The following is a 15,579-nucleotide window of genomic DNA, read 5'->3' as shown; positions in this document are numbered from 1 at the left end:
GGGCTGGGGCTTTGAGCCATTTAATGTTAGCCTGGCATCAAGGGAGGAAAGGGGGCTGAAAATTGAGTGCAATCTCATGGCCAATGATTCAATCAATCATATCTACATAATGAAACCCTAATGAAAACTCTGGACATGAAAACTCAAGGTAACTTCTCTAGTTGATGATATTCTCCATATTATCACACATTAATGTGCTAGGAGGATGACATGTCTTGATTCCACAGGGAGGGGACAACAGAAAGTTTATATTTGGTACCATCCTAGACTTCACTCTATGCATTGGAAATGGGGGTTCTTTTGCTGTAATAAAAATGACATCATTCCTGAGTTCTTAGTCATTCTAATGAACTACCAAAACTGAACAGGTAGTAGGAATCTCTGAATTTATAGTCAGAAGGTCAGATTAAAAAACGAACACACACTTTATCTTAATTTGCATGTGGCATTTTTCATTTTTTTGTCTGTTATATTTTTTCTCTGATAATTGCATATTCATGTCCTATACTGTTTTCTAGTTCCCTTAACGGTTTCTTCCATTGCTTTTATGATTAAAAACATTCTCATATTCTGAGATCAACCAGTTATTAATCTACATTTTATTTTTACTTTTATAGTTTTATGTTTTACATTTGCTGGAGTTCAGGACATGCTATGCCAAAATATGGCACCTTGGCATATGAATACTTCAAGCTGAAGGAATTTAAGAAACAGTAGGCACAGGAAGGACTTTCTGACTTTCCCCTGAGGCAGGTCATAAAACCCTCCCAAGGGGTGCCCTTCTTATACTCAAAAGAAAAGGAGCATCGTTATCTCCGAAGACAGAGGGATGCTGAAAGAAATCTGACTGAACAGGGCTAGTTGTTTCCCCCAGTTTACTACACTTACTTAGCTCAAACCCTTTTTTGCCCTATCACAGTTTTCCAGGATTCTCCACTCTTCATCAAATATAGCATTAAAACACTCAGGTTTAAATATTATGGTCTTCATTTCTTTATGAAGGTTCTTGTATCATGTAAAACTTTTATTAAATAAATTTATATGTTTTTCTCTAATAGGTCTTTCGTTACAGAGGCCCCAGCAGAGAACTTGGAAGAGTAGAGGAAAAAAATATTTTTCCTCCCCTATAGTTTCAATATAAATATTCATCTAGAAATTGCTGTGGGCATAGCTGGAGTTGAAGACTCGTATTCTGCCAAACAAGAAACCAATAGTTAAGTAAGAGGCAGACTGCTGGTTTAAGATAGAAATTATGTATAATGGCTTTAGGAATTAGTCTACTATTCTTGGTTCATGAGGGCATTTTTTTAAAAATTAAGAAGTCACTGAATATCTATACTTGCAAGATAATTGTTTAAGATTTATATAAAAATGAGAAATTTAAATGAGTATGATTTTCTTTAATAAAAATAAGACAAACTATATCATAAGTTTAAAGGAAAAATTCTCAAAAAAATGAGGAGAATCTTTTTTAAATTTCTACTTCTATTTAAACTTTTGCTTCTTTAATTTCTCACAAACTGTAAGCACAAAGCTCTAACATACCTCTTGAATGGCTGTCATGACAACATGTTGAACAGATTCTTCCATCATCATAATGGCCTGGATGTACTCTGAAAACAAGAACAATCTGTAATGATAGTCGAGGGAGTCAAGGCTACCACTTCATGAATTCTTATAAGTAGTTTCCAGTATTTTGTTTCTTCCTAGGCATTCTTTATACATGATTAAACATATGTGCCACAGATAAAAGCTGAAAAATCACAGTATTTATCTTTCCTTAATATATCACCACATCCACCCCAACCACTCCTTGTAAAGTTGAGGCTACAGCTAAAGGTCACACAAATACAAGATCTCACATATGTAACAAAATGAAATGGCAAAGCCTAAAGCCAGGGTGGAAAAAACTCCATATTACTCTTCTTAAAATCTAAAAAATATCTGACTTTCACATTCTTTGCTACATGTTAAAAAACTGGAGTCTGTGCTTTATTCTTATGTGACATCAAAGCACTGAATTGTATTCTTCCAACCTTAATATGTTCTATTACAGGAAGAAAAATCTTAAAAACTGATACCATAGTTAAAAAATATTAAATAATCCTGGGATTTAAAATAATGACCCACATGTCCAATAGGCTCAAGCATCGACTTCATCATTCGTACCCTCACCACTGCTGAAAAAGAGAAGGATCTTTTAACTGTCAGTAATAACAAAGTTGAAAAAAAAAATCATTTCTTTCCTTCTAAAAAAGGCCCTGGAAGTAGTCTTCATTATTTTCAAATCCAACAATAGATGACGAAAGTGACATTAAGCATAAAAAAATCAACAGGCCAGCTGGATTCCAACAAATACAGTAAATTTGTTTTAATACGAAATATTTTAAAGCGTAAAATTAGGAAATTTATCCTCAACCTGCCATACTTCCAAAAAAGAAATACCAAGAACTTGTCTCAGCACTGCAAGTATTATATGAAGGAGTCTTACTGTGAAATTGTTAAAGCGGCCTTGCAAGGGACTCATGTCTTTGGAATGACAAACTAATCTTTTGCTTGACAGGTAACTTACTAAAAATAAGGAAAGTATTTTGACAGCACTTTTAAATTCTGACATTCTAGTTGTGAATGCCAAAGCTTTTATTTAATCAAATACACGTTTTTAAGGAAGTATTGCCCTTAGCATACTTTATGCCCAATCAAATGTGTAAACATATCAATATACACAACACACTTAAATTAGAGGCCTTGTTCTTAGTCAACAATAGGAATATATCATAACTTAACTATTATTCAGTAAAAAAAAAGTCCTTTAGTCTAAGCTCAATTTTTTTGGTTTTATCAATGAGGAGCACTCTATAAGTGTTGGAATGCAAGCAGGTGCTTTTAGATATTCTGTTCAAAGATACAAAATACAGAATTCCAAGGATATGGAGGAAATGGCACAGCTAGAATGACTAAACCGCTCTCAAAATAAAAGACCGTGAACATGGAAGAGAAGAAGCAGTGGCATTGACAATGGAGAAGGAAAACTTAATGACAGCCTAGTGGAAGGGAAGCAAATAACAGTGGGAATAGGGATTTAGGAAGTTATTAGTAAGGTGTGAGAGGGGAAGCGTTAGTTAAGAAGCGGTGTTGCCACGTCAAGGCCCTTCCCCGCGAACACCGTAAAATGCTAAATGATAAAATGATGATGAGAACTACATTAATGTACAATTTTTTAAAACAAAAAATAATTTACAAATCTTAAAAAGTCCAAATGCAAGTATGTATGATTACTGGGTGCAGATCTATGAGGCAATGCTGGAGAATGAGGTGTGCTATGTCGAGGAGTTTATCCTGAAAACTCAGCTTTCAGGTCAAAAATTTACAGCACAGTTTAGTATAAAGAGTATGAAATTTAAATGTGGAAAAGACATGAATTTTTGTCCTTGCCTAGCTTTTCACAAGCAAGAAATTTTGGGCAATTCATATAATACTTATGAGTCTTAGTTTCCTAATCTGTAAAAAGCATTTTTTTTTTGTTCTGTTAGTACCTAGTAGAGTACCAGGCAGAAGAGAGACACTCAGTAAGTACTATTATCAGTGTATTTTCTACCACTAATCTTTGCTTCCTCAAATTTATTACCATTTATTTGCTCCAACTTGAGAAGTTCAATAGCCAAGATAAATGTATCTTGAATCATGATCTGAGCAATCTAAACATAAAAGCCTTTTTATTTATATAGTATTTTATAGATTGCAAAATAAATACACATACACAGTATCATTTACTCCCCATAGCTATTTTGCATCCTCATTTTGTAGCTGAGGTAAGAGGCTGAGTATCTTGTCCAATGTCCTACAGGCAGTAAATGACAGTGCCACTTTAGTAAGCCTTACACATCATAAGTGTGCAGTGACAAGCACTACAGTACTTAACAATTCAGAAATTCATTTAATTCTTAGCTCTCAACTGTGCTCCTTAGAGCAGAGAATGCCCTCTGTGAGATATTAAAATTCTGTTCAAAGTTGTCATCATTTATATACAATTTCAGGAGAATCTAGGTTTTATATAAAACACTGGATCTGTGTGGGAAGTTCTATAAATAATACGACTGTCTTTTTTTCCCATAGGAATATGGATATAGGTAGCATCCTTGTTGTTTCCTGCTCCTATCCTCTAATAAATATGATTAGGCAATTTTAACAGCTATATGCTTCCAAGGACCCTTAAGTACCAAAGATAATTCCAAGAATTAATGAATCTCCTAACAGAATACATACATAAGAAGCCATTATCTGAATTCAATGAATTAAATAATTCAATTAAATAATTAAATAATTAAAAATTAAATAATTTTTGTATCCACCTTTTAAAATCAAAGCATTTATTTAGAGATTTAGTGTGTCTTGAATCTTATCTATACCAATCTTAAAATCTTTGACAAAAAAACTTGTTAGACGTTTCAGTAATACACAAAAATCACAAATGTAAAAAATCTCTATTTTAATTCCTGAGTTAAACTGAAAAAACAAGCTAAAATTTACTATAGGAGCAGAGTATGCTAAAAACTATAAGGAATGGGGCTAAGGAGAAATATTTTGTTAGAAAAAATTCCTGAATCAGAAACCAATAAAACTAGTCATAGCTTAAAAAACAAACAAACAAACAAACTGTTGACTGTTATTATTATAACTAGAACACCAAAAAGTACAGACAACAAGTTAATAAAAATCTGTTTTGCATTACCAAAGGTAAGGTAAGAGGAAGATGAAAAATACCTTTGGACTTAAAAAAGAAATCGATCATCTTCAAGAGTCATATAAATAGCAGTAAAATACTGTGTCATCAACATTTAGAATAGTTCCTATCTGCCTTTCTTCTGCTGCATTTCTCTTTATTCTTCTCACTATTCTCCAATCAAGTTGTTTTTTCATTCCTCAAAGGTACCATTCAGCTTCTACTATTCAGAATACTCCTGACTTTACTCCATATATTTGCTGAAAAAATTTCCCCAACCCAAGCCTAGACTGTTCTCCATTATACTTTACCTTCGCAGCATTCACCACCACTTAGATTACACAGTTCTGTGTGGCATTATTTATTGCCACCCCTCTCCACTAAACTACAAGTTCCATGAGGACATGTACCATTCCTGTTCTGTCTGACACTGTATTCCTAGCCCCAGCATGATGTGTAAGTTCAGTAAATATTTGTAAAATAAATCATTTGTACTTGCAATCTAAATTATCTAATTTTAAGTTTCCAGGGCTGAATTGATCCAATATATCCTTATTGATATTATTAATTTAGCTGGATATTGCCTAATTTACGGTAAATTTCATCACATTCAGTGAAGTTAAAAATAATCTACTCAAAGAATTATGTAGTCTTGCAGAAAGGGAAAGAATATCATCACAATCAAACTTATCTTTCTTACAAAACTCTTTTAAGCTTGAAAACAAATTATTAGCAAAGCTGGAGAAAATGGCATTCTTTGAGGATGGCCTGATGTTATTATTTGTACTGGCGATTTATGAATAAAATATGCAATATATGTTACTTTTACATATATTATTAAATATACATTTAAATCTTATTCATTAATATACATTAATATATTAGTATATTATTAAATATATTTTATATATAACAAAATGTATTACTTTTCTTAATATTTCAAATGCATACACTAACTTCAAGTAAATTACCTTGCTTCTGTTCACAGTTCACAGCACAGCCTAAAATGAGCTGAAGCATCCTTCCCAGCTCGGCAGCATCAGAATGCTCCCCAATAAGGTTCACATCAGGAAGGGTAAAGTCATTAATTTGCTGTCCTAAAATCTGAATGGAGATAAAAGGATTAGAATTGCATTTACGTTTATATGATCAAATAAAGTATCTGTGATAGAGACCTGACTATCAACAACTAACTCATTGCTAAGGACAGAGCTGCCATGTCAATCTCACTCATAATTACTATTTATGAATACTGAGCAAAGAAACTGAGTACTATTGATCCCTCCACCATGCCCAGAAAGACTGGATGTGTACCTTCTGAAGAGCCATAGAGGTTCTGAATCAGAGGGCATTAGAAAGATCGGAAATTAAATAAAGGTTGCATGTCACCAACTGTAAGATTCCTCCTAGCCTCCTCTGGACTCCATTTTGAGTCTAAAATGCTGACAGCAAGACATCTATATCAGGAAGGACAATGGAAGATTCCTTTATGGGGAAACCGAATGACAAATAGGCAGGTATCTACCTAATAATTCTATAGTGAAAAACAAAGACCCTAAAAGTACAGAAGCAGGATGAGTGTGGCTGTAGTGTTATGGGTTAGGGGAGTCTGCTAAGGAATAAAATGGAAATAAGCAAGGGAGTTGATCATAATAATGCATGGACTCCAAACTACTTTCACAGTAAGGAAAGAGAGAACAGACAGAACAAAGTAAAGTTTAGCATAAATTAGTATTTATTTACAAACTAGCATACTACAACGAAAAAGGTATTTATCTAGTAGCCACCTAATAGATGGTTATTTGAACCAATATCCTAGAAACTATACAGTGTAAGACAAACTGATTATTAACTTTGAAAGAATTTTTCCTTTAACTGAAATTATAAAATACTGTAAAATTAAACTCTCCTATAGTAATACTTCCAAGGAGAAGGAGAAAAAAGTCCTTACCTCATGATTATAATCCAAGATTCCTTTTAAAATTTTCTTTAAATTGCTTATCTATTTAGAGAGAGAGAAAACAACTGGGTAAATGGCAACCACATATCAAAATATAGTTTAACACAAAACATTTCTAAATCAACTACTCATTCTTGTTAATCATAAAGTAAATTTATAAAAGATAAAATTCAATAGCATATTTGAATTACTTTCATCAAAAAAAACTCTTAATGGCTTAATTTATTTGATCTAAGATATTTATAGAACAACTTAAGTTTCCAATTATGTTAAATTTTCAATGTTATGACCACTGACAAAAATTGGAGGATAACTGGATAAGACAACTGTAAAATCAAATTATTCAGATTTTCTGCAGGTGAAAAAAAAAGTACCACCTTTAGTGAAGACTTGAGTTCAGTGCTGGTTTCCTTAGAAAAGTGGAGTTACATCTTACATAGAGATTAAGTTCTAATGTTAAAAGCATTAAGCAAAAATTAGAGTCATAATTACCGCTGGAAATCTCTTAAAATAATCTATAAAGTATGTCTCCAAGTTCCTCCACTGGGAGAAGAGACTGCTATTTCTTCAGTTGGACATCAAAGTACATATTTATGAGCCCATAAGTTAAAAAACAAACAAACAAATCCAACTCCTACATCTTGAAATAACACTCTGTACTATAAGTGATATTTGTGCTATAAGAAGCATCCTAGAAACAGGCAGGATGAGGGACCAATATATAAATGTCTCCCAACACTCTACCCTAGAGAATAGGTTCGCTGCCATGTTATCTGGGTGAAATGACAGGCAGAATCACCTGCACTATTTACTGTCAGCCATTACTTTTTTCCCTCTACTTTTTTTTTTTTTTTTTTTTACCGAACTCACATGGCTGCATCTGTGTTAAGTTAAATATGTATGTATATAATATGATTCTGTTGATCATAGCTATTCTTAGACAATGTTAGTAGCTGAAGATGTCCCAGGATAGAACACAATAGAATCTGTGGCTATCAAATAAAAGAGGCTGAATTATAGCAGTGAAAGCCAATGATTAATCAAAGACATTTATTTTTAAAAAAGAAACTGAAAACTTTGTTTAAAAAAAACTCATAAATAAACTAATGTGTTTATACTTCTAGAGAAATTTGGAGACATGGAAAATATATACTATATTTCCTTTATTCTAGTATGTTCATTTTTTTTTTAACATTTTAAATTAGAATGACTTAGAAATCAATGTGTTCATTTAAAATGGTAGTTTATGTCCCATTATTTTCTTATTAATAACAATATTAGCAACTAATACATGTGCCTTGCACTATCCTAAGTACATTACATACATTCAACTCATTTATTCCTACAAGATGAATTCTATTACAATCCTTGCATCACAAATGGGGAAACTGAGGCACAGAAAAGATAAGACTTTCCCACAGACAGCAAATGGTAGAGTTGTGATATGGACACAGGCAAACTGGCTCTAGAGTCCATGCCCTCAGTCACTGTGCTTTACTAATTTACATTACATCTTGGTGAGCAATTTCAGGTTACTGCCAATCTTCAATTCTAGATTATTTCACTAAAGACTACCTAAATTTCTAAAGCTCACTGGACACATCTGATCAAAAATCAACAAACATTATATACACAGACGAGATTCATTTACAGATGGAAAAAGAAAAAGAAAATACCTTTAGCCTCCAATTATCTCCCACTTCGGTTTTGATTCTGTTTAGCCAATTTTCATCAAAATATGCAGGATCTCTGCAAAAGAGAAAAAAAAACTAGCTTGTTAATATCATGTAGCTATCTAGCTAAAAAAACAACAAAAAAATTGAAACCCATCCCATACCACCACTTAACTGCAACATAAAAATGTATTTACTACATATCGGTCACTAAATAATTCAGTACACAAGATCAGATGCAATTATAGATTTCTCTAAAATCAGCTTGATTATTATCAGCTCATTAAAAAATATGTTGTTTATTAAAAAAACCTAAAAGGTGGAAAATAATAAAATAGTTAATATATTTTTAAAACAAATTATACATAAATACACTAACTTGGAATTAACATAACTTGTAGACATCACATTATAACTAAAAACAGTCAAAATCAGTAACAATTTTAAATAGACAAAAGAAATATATTATAAAGGTTAAAATAAACTTTCCAGTTAATATTTCAATTTTCTACATCATTTAATACCGTGAGGTCACAGATATTGTTTCTAAAACTTCAATTTCTTTAAATAATATAAGCTGAAAATCTATTTTCTGAGCTATAATACTAGGCATTAGTCAAAGTTGGACACAGTTTCTATTTGCAAAAGGCTTAAAGTCTAAGATAACATTGGTGTGGACAAAACAAATTGAAACAAGGATAGAACCTGAATATACTTATGGTTACTTTTCTTAGGAAAACCTCCCAAACTTCTGTAAACACTAGAAAGGAAAAAAAAAAAACTTTTTAGCCCAGCATGATCCTCATTTTAAAGGCTTTGAAACTGATCTACAAAATTTAATTATTTGTTCAAGACCACAGATTGAACACCTATGTTTCTCTATGTTCTCATTCACTGCTATATTGCCCAATGCCTCATGCCTGACACATAGCAGGTTCTCAATAAATCTGTGGACTGAAATAGATTTGGAGAGTGACAGCACGTTAATTTAATAAGCTTCTAATCTACTATGTTGGCAGACACAAGAATAGTAGTCTACAGCCTTCCTGTATTCAGTGTGACTTTTCCTAGTAATAAACTTTGACTCACTACGCAGGCATCTAAACATAACTCTGTTTTGATAAGTAGTTACAACTTCAGCAATGTTTTCTAAGTAGCCCTTAACTGATGCTTTCAGGCTAGGATCAAACAATATAAACGTAATTTCTCTAAAATCTCAATAGATTGCAGTTCTGCCCAGATACGGAAATAACAACTGACAATCTTACTGGGAGTGCTCTTCATGAGTAAGAAGCTAAAGATAGCTTACTATATCCTGACTCCTCCTTAAAAAAAAAAAAAAAAAAAAAAACCCACAAAACTTAGAAAACCATTTCCTTAGACTTTTCCAGTAACATCATATTTGGCTGTAATTTATGTACCAGTCATAGCTTAAGTTAAATGAAAAGTCCATTAATTTAATTCTTAATATAATTCCAGAAATATATTGTCTACCTACAGTCAACTGCCTTCACAGAAACCAAAAAATTAAATTTCATTTCTACTGCTAAAATTATTTAAGTACTGTAATATTCTTATTGACCTCCCCCAAATTAAGATGGAGTCTAAAACAAACACTGTATTTTGATTTCATTTCTTGATATGGCATTTTTATCAGCAAACCTTAGTATTTTTATAAATAGGCTGTTTCTTAGGTCTATCTTCTAATGATCTTTTAATTACTAGAAAAAATATTTTGGTTCCTTACCATTAAATGTTTAATGAAGAGTTAGCTATACCCAAAGGAAATGAAAGCATATGTCCACACAAAGATTTGTACACTGAAGTTCACAGCAGCTTTATTTGTAATAGTCCAAAACTAAGATAACCCAGATGTGCATCAGCAGAGGAACAAATGAACTGGTCGTGCAACAACCATACAATGGACTATGTACAAACTACAAATACAGGCAACAACATCTCAAAATCTCAAAATAATTGTGCTGCATGAAAGAAGTCATACACTTTCCCTCAAAAAAGGAAACGTACTGTGAGTTCATTTACATAAATTTCTAGAAAATGCAAATTAATCTATAGTGACTGAAAGAAAATCAGTGGTTGCCTGGGGATGGATGGGAAAGGGTGACAGGAAGGAGGGATTGAGGAAACTTTTTGAAGTGATTGATATGTTCATTATCTTGACCGTGGTGATAAATATCATGGGCATCTACACAGGTAAAAATTTTCCAAATTTTATACTTTAAAATGTGCACTTTATTGTATGTCAAGTTCATCTCAATAAAGCTGTGAGGAAAAAAAAAAAAGTGGGAAGCACTAAAAAGAAAAGAGCTATCAAGCCACAAATAGACTTGGAAGAACCTTAAATGCAATACTGCTAAGTGAAAGAGACTGACAAAGAGTAAATTCTGAGATGTCCCAAATTAACTTATAGTGGGCTAGCCGTGGAAGAAAGCGACAAAAAGGGGTTAATCATTTAACAACTGCAGCACAAAACCAGCAAAAGACTGCTCACACTCCCTAGTGTACGTTGGAATTATTAAGTTAACTTCTAGGTGGCTATTTCTAAAAAGAGAGAACAGCCAGGTACTGTCTGACCCCAAACCCCAAGAACCTCCACTCCTTGTTTACATACGTGCTGTACGGACTGTGGACTGTGCCATGCCTATCCCAGAATGAGCCCTCTTCACTTTCTCCCATCCCCTTTGTCTATAGCTGATGTAAATTCTTTCAGGAAGGTGTATATCTTTCTCCCCTTTACCTGATGTATAAAAATGTTTGCCAAATTTGGAGAAGACAGACTTGTCTTTTCTACCTAGCTATGCTGCTGGAGGTTTGGATTCCATGCCCCAGGACCAGTCTTTTTTTGCTAGAAATGGTCTAATAAGCTCTTTCTTTTAAAAATACTTTCAGCCATGAAAGTTAAAATTTTTGTTTAACAAAGCCAATGTAAAAAAGGCTATATAAGCTGTATGATTCCAACTACATAACATTCTAGAAAAGGCAAAACTCTGACGACAGTAAAAAGATCAGTGACTGCCAGGGGTTGAGGGGAGAGAAGGATGACAAAGTGGAGCAACAGACATTTCTAGGGTAGTAAAACTATTCTATGTGATACTACAGTGGTGAATACATATCATTATTTTTTGTCAAAATCCATAAAATATACAACACAGGGTGAACTCTAAATTAGGAACTTTGGATAGTGATAATGTTTTAATGTGGGTTCATCGGTTGTAACAAATATACTACTCTGGTGTGGGATATTGACGGGGGGACACTGTGTGTAGTGGAGAAGGAAATATGTGGTAACTGCCATGCTTTTTGCTCAGTTTTTAAAAAACTTTTGTTACTGTAGTAAAATTTATTTAAATGTATCATTTAAACCATTTTTAAGTGTACAGTTCAGTGGCATTAAGTACATTCACATTGTTGTGAAACCATCATCACTATCCACCTCCAGAACTTTTTCGTCACTCCATAATAAAACTCTTTTCCATTCAATTTTGCTATGAAGCTAAAACTGTTCTAAAATACAAAGTCTATTAATTTTTTAAAAGGTAGAGGGATATGAACCTACAGGAACAAAAAGAGAAAAGACAACAGCAACAAAATTTGGGAAGCTGGAAAGCAGATGAATGGAAAATGACATAAAAAACTATAGAAAAATAAATTACACTAACAATAAGCTTACTTAGATCCATATTTGATAAAATTTCTACTAAAACTACAAAAAGACAGTTTTTCACTTACTAATCCAGGTAAAATGAATATTTGTTATTTCCCATAAAACTTTCTTCTCAGCACCTAGACTCCTCTGGCTTTCCTTATTATACCTCTCTAGCCCTCCTGCTAGTTGAGGTTTTAAACAATTAAATGTCAATGTTCTTCAAGCCTCAGGCATTTTTTCATCTTACCCTACAGTCTTCATTATGTGATTTAATCCACACTTAATGGCTTCAATTAAGAAATACCCAAATTGATATCTCCAGTTTGAACTCCTCTTCTGAACTCTAGACTTATATGGTCAACTGCTAACTTGGCATTTTTTCTTAATGTCTCAACACCACTCAAAATTCATTGTCTCCCAAACTTAGCTCATGGTACATCCAGCACTTCCCCATAGCAGATCACCTTTCAGTATCCTCACACCAGGGGTGTTCATCCTCTTCTGTGTATTTGCTTAAGTTAGAAACTTAAAAGTCAATTTTGATACCTCCCTTTTACTAACTACCCCATATCAATCATTGGAATTTGATTTTCTATACCATTTTGAGTCCATCCACTTATCTTCATCTACTTTGCCACTTCCTAGTACAAGGTACCATCACTTCCCTTCTGAGTTACTATAAAAGTCTTTCCAATTGATCAGCCCTCATCATTATCATCTTCTCCAATTCATTTCATACCTGCAACCACAGTATTTTCAAAACGTAAATCTGACCCTGTTACCCTACCCTCACCAACGAAACCCTCAATTGCTTCTCATAGCCCTTGGAATGAAGACACAATGCCCTACATGATCTGGCTCCACCTACCATTCAATCCTCATTTTGTACCATACTCCTACTCTGCTTTAGCCACTCAAACCTTCTGTCTTTCTATGGCAGTGTTCACCATATTCCACCAGTCTATAAGGCCTCTGCATATGCTCTTCCCTCTGCTAAGAAATCTGTTACCAATCATCTTTCAGATTTATCTTTTTTTACTCAGGTAAAATATTCATGACTTCCTTGACTAAGTTAGATATACCTCAACAAACTTTCATAACACTGTTTACTTCACAGAACTTTGTTAATAGCAGCAATTTTGTTTTCATGGTTATTTAAAATTTGTTTTTCCCCAGGTTATAAACTCTCTGAAGGCAATTACCCCGTGGGTTGTGGCTTACCTTTGCATCACCAGTGGTGGAAACAAAGTAGCCATTCAATAAATACCAAATGCAAAAGACTTGCATTTCCCTAAAGTTGTATACATTATACATTTAAAATAGATGATATGCCACAATATGAATGAATCTCAGAGACCATTATGTTGAGTAAAAGAAGTCAGATACAAAACAGTACATACTGTATGATTCCATTTACAAGATGTTCAAGAACATGAAAAGCTAATGTTGTACAAGTCAGAATCATCTTTAGAGCAAGAAGTATTAATTAAGGAGGGGCATGTAAGGAACCATTTTGGGGCTGGAAATGTTATATATTTCAATCTGGGTGGTGGTAATATGAACATGTATATACACACATATATACATACAATATACACATATGTACACACAGATATTCATCACTTTTTTTAGTATGCTTGTCTATATGTGTTATATACCTCAACAAAAGGAAAAAAAAGGCATTCTGGGGAAAAAAAAGTAAAAATCTAAGTATTGATGAGGAAAATGCCCACAAGATTTTGGTAAGTTAAAATAACTATTCTGTAGAACATAATGTATGTTATGATCTTGATCTGGTAAAAATGATACAGTCTTTCTTCTTGTAGAAATCAAGTGAGAGAAATCCTACCCAAACTAACTTAAGCAAAAAATTCATTTACTGACATATACCTGGAAGGCTTTACCTAGGCCCACATGCCTACAAATAATTTTTACTAAGGACTACAATGACACTCTCTAGACCATTCAAAGGGTAAAAATTATTGGGGCCCCACCCAGAAGTGACCATGACAATCACAAGATCACTCTGGTCAGGTTTCAAATTAATCTTCTTGAGCTCCATCGAAAAGTCTGCGTGTCTATATATCTGGAGAGGTGTGCCATCTTAGTTATAGAAGAAGCAATAGCAAGCTACAGTTTTCAAGCCTGAGTCCCCAGTTCTAAAGGCACACAGATAGATTCTCTGAAACTCAGGCATTTGAGCTACTTCTCAGATGGGCAAATGTATACAGTTCACTATGAGGTCAGAAACAGCAAAAATTCATTTAATGATGATACTGAGTCTCAAGAGAACTGCATGAAATCCCATCTAATCATATGCAAGTGCTCAGAGCTTCAAAACATATGAGTATCCTCCAAATTGTGTCAAAGCTTGTGACTTCTTAAATTCACAGGTAATCCTTTATTTGAATAATTCCTTGGTCGAAAGCTGAAGACAGCCATACTATTGTGTTTTCAAAGTACTTAGAAAGAATCAGGTATGTTTTATATATTCCAAACAAATATTTCATTCCCTTAGTCATTCAGTAAATATGAGCACCCATGATGCAGACTGAACCATGAGAAACTGCTGATATTTGATCATTTTTGATCTACAAAAAAGGTCATTTTCATGTGGTTCAACCAAACACCAGGAATTGCCCTAGGAGCTAGGACATAACAGTGAATAAAACAAATACCCTGCCTCTGTGTGAAGCTTATATTGTGAGTGTGTATTGGGAGGAGGCGGCAGCAGATAACAAATAAATAAGCAAGTAGATGGTATATCTGATGGTATTAATATACTTTAGAGAAGAACATAAAAGGTTAAAGGGGATACAGAGCACAGGAGAATGGTTGTCACTGGTTTTAAATAGGTGATCAAGGAAGGCTTCACTGTTACATTTCAGCATTATTACTGTGAGCAAGCCTCCTAGATTCTTCTATAATGGCAGAATCTGGTCACTAACAGGAAAATTTCTGCCAAGCTTATGCTGAAAATGCAAAACTACTGGAGCAGTATAACTATTACAGCCCTAAAAAACTTTCAGGCAGTCAGCCTGTACCTAAACAAGTACATGCCATTAAAATTATCTCTGCTGACTGTTCTTATTTTACATGCAACAACGTTTCATGTAAGCACTTTATTTTTCGTCCATGTTTTCAATCAAATAAATATTCATGTATAAGAACATACAAAAAGATAAAGCAATTTATTCTTACATTTTTTGAAGAACCTGGGCCATCGCAACCCCATTCGTTAAATCTTCCACGGTCTGGCATGATGCATCCACATTAAATGTCTGGATCTGAAGGGAAAAAAAGGTTTCATGGTTACCTATATAGAAGATTTCTTGGGTTTCTTTTTATGAGTACCTCATCTTGCAAGTTGTAATAAATTTGAAGAAGCAGAAGAGTTGAAAATTTTTTCCCTTATAGGAAATTTCCTGCAAGTTTGGAAAAAGAGAAATCATGGAGGACGCTGAGTGACTTCCCAGCACCCGCCCTCTTCACAGATGATCAGTCTAAAAAAGCCATGGTACCTTCATCTCCTCTATCAGTGACTGACTCAAGGATG

The 15,579-nt window shown here is 33.6% G+C and overlaps 1 protein-coding gene across 2 annotated transcripts in view; it reads right to left on the bottom strand.

The window, feature by feature from the left end:
• HOOK3 (hook microtubule tethering protein 3) overlaps positions 1-15,579 on the bottom strand; it is an 82,189-nt gene that overhangs the window by 61,270 nt on the left and 5,340 nt on the right. For both annotated transcript variants that reach the window (XM_039853643.1, XM_039853642.1), the window contains exons 2-6: positions 15,225-15,310; positions 8,360-8,432; positions 6,675-6,725; positions 5,695-5,827; positions 1,546-1,613 (exon numbers count right to left, since the gene is read on the bottom strand). In XM_039853643.1, coding sequence (XP_039709577.1) covers positions 1,546-1,613; positions 5,695-5,827; positions 6,675-6,725; positions 8,360-8,432; positions 15,225-15,310 — 411 coding nt within the window. The remainder of the gene's footprint in view (positions 1-1,545; positions 1,614-5,694; positions 5,828-6,674; positions 6,726-8,359; positions 8,433-15,224; positions 15,311-15,579) is intronic.

The sequence above is a fragment of the Pteropus medius genome, unplaced genomic scaffold, assembly GCF_902729225.1.
Source record: "Pteropus medius unplaced genomic scaffold, Ma_sr-lr_union100, whole genome shotgun sequence".
NCBI lineage: Eukaryota > Metazoa > Chordata > Mammalia > Chiroptera > Pteropodidae > Pteropus > Pteropus medius.
This window is presented reverse-complemented; position numbering and strand designations above follow the sequence as displayed.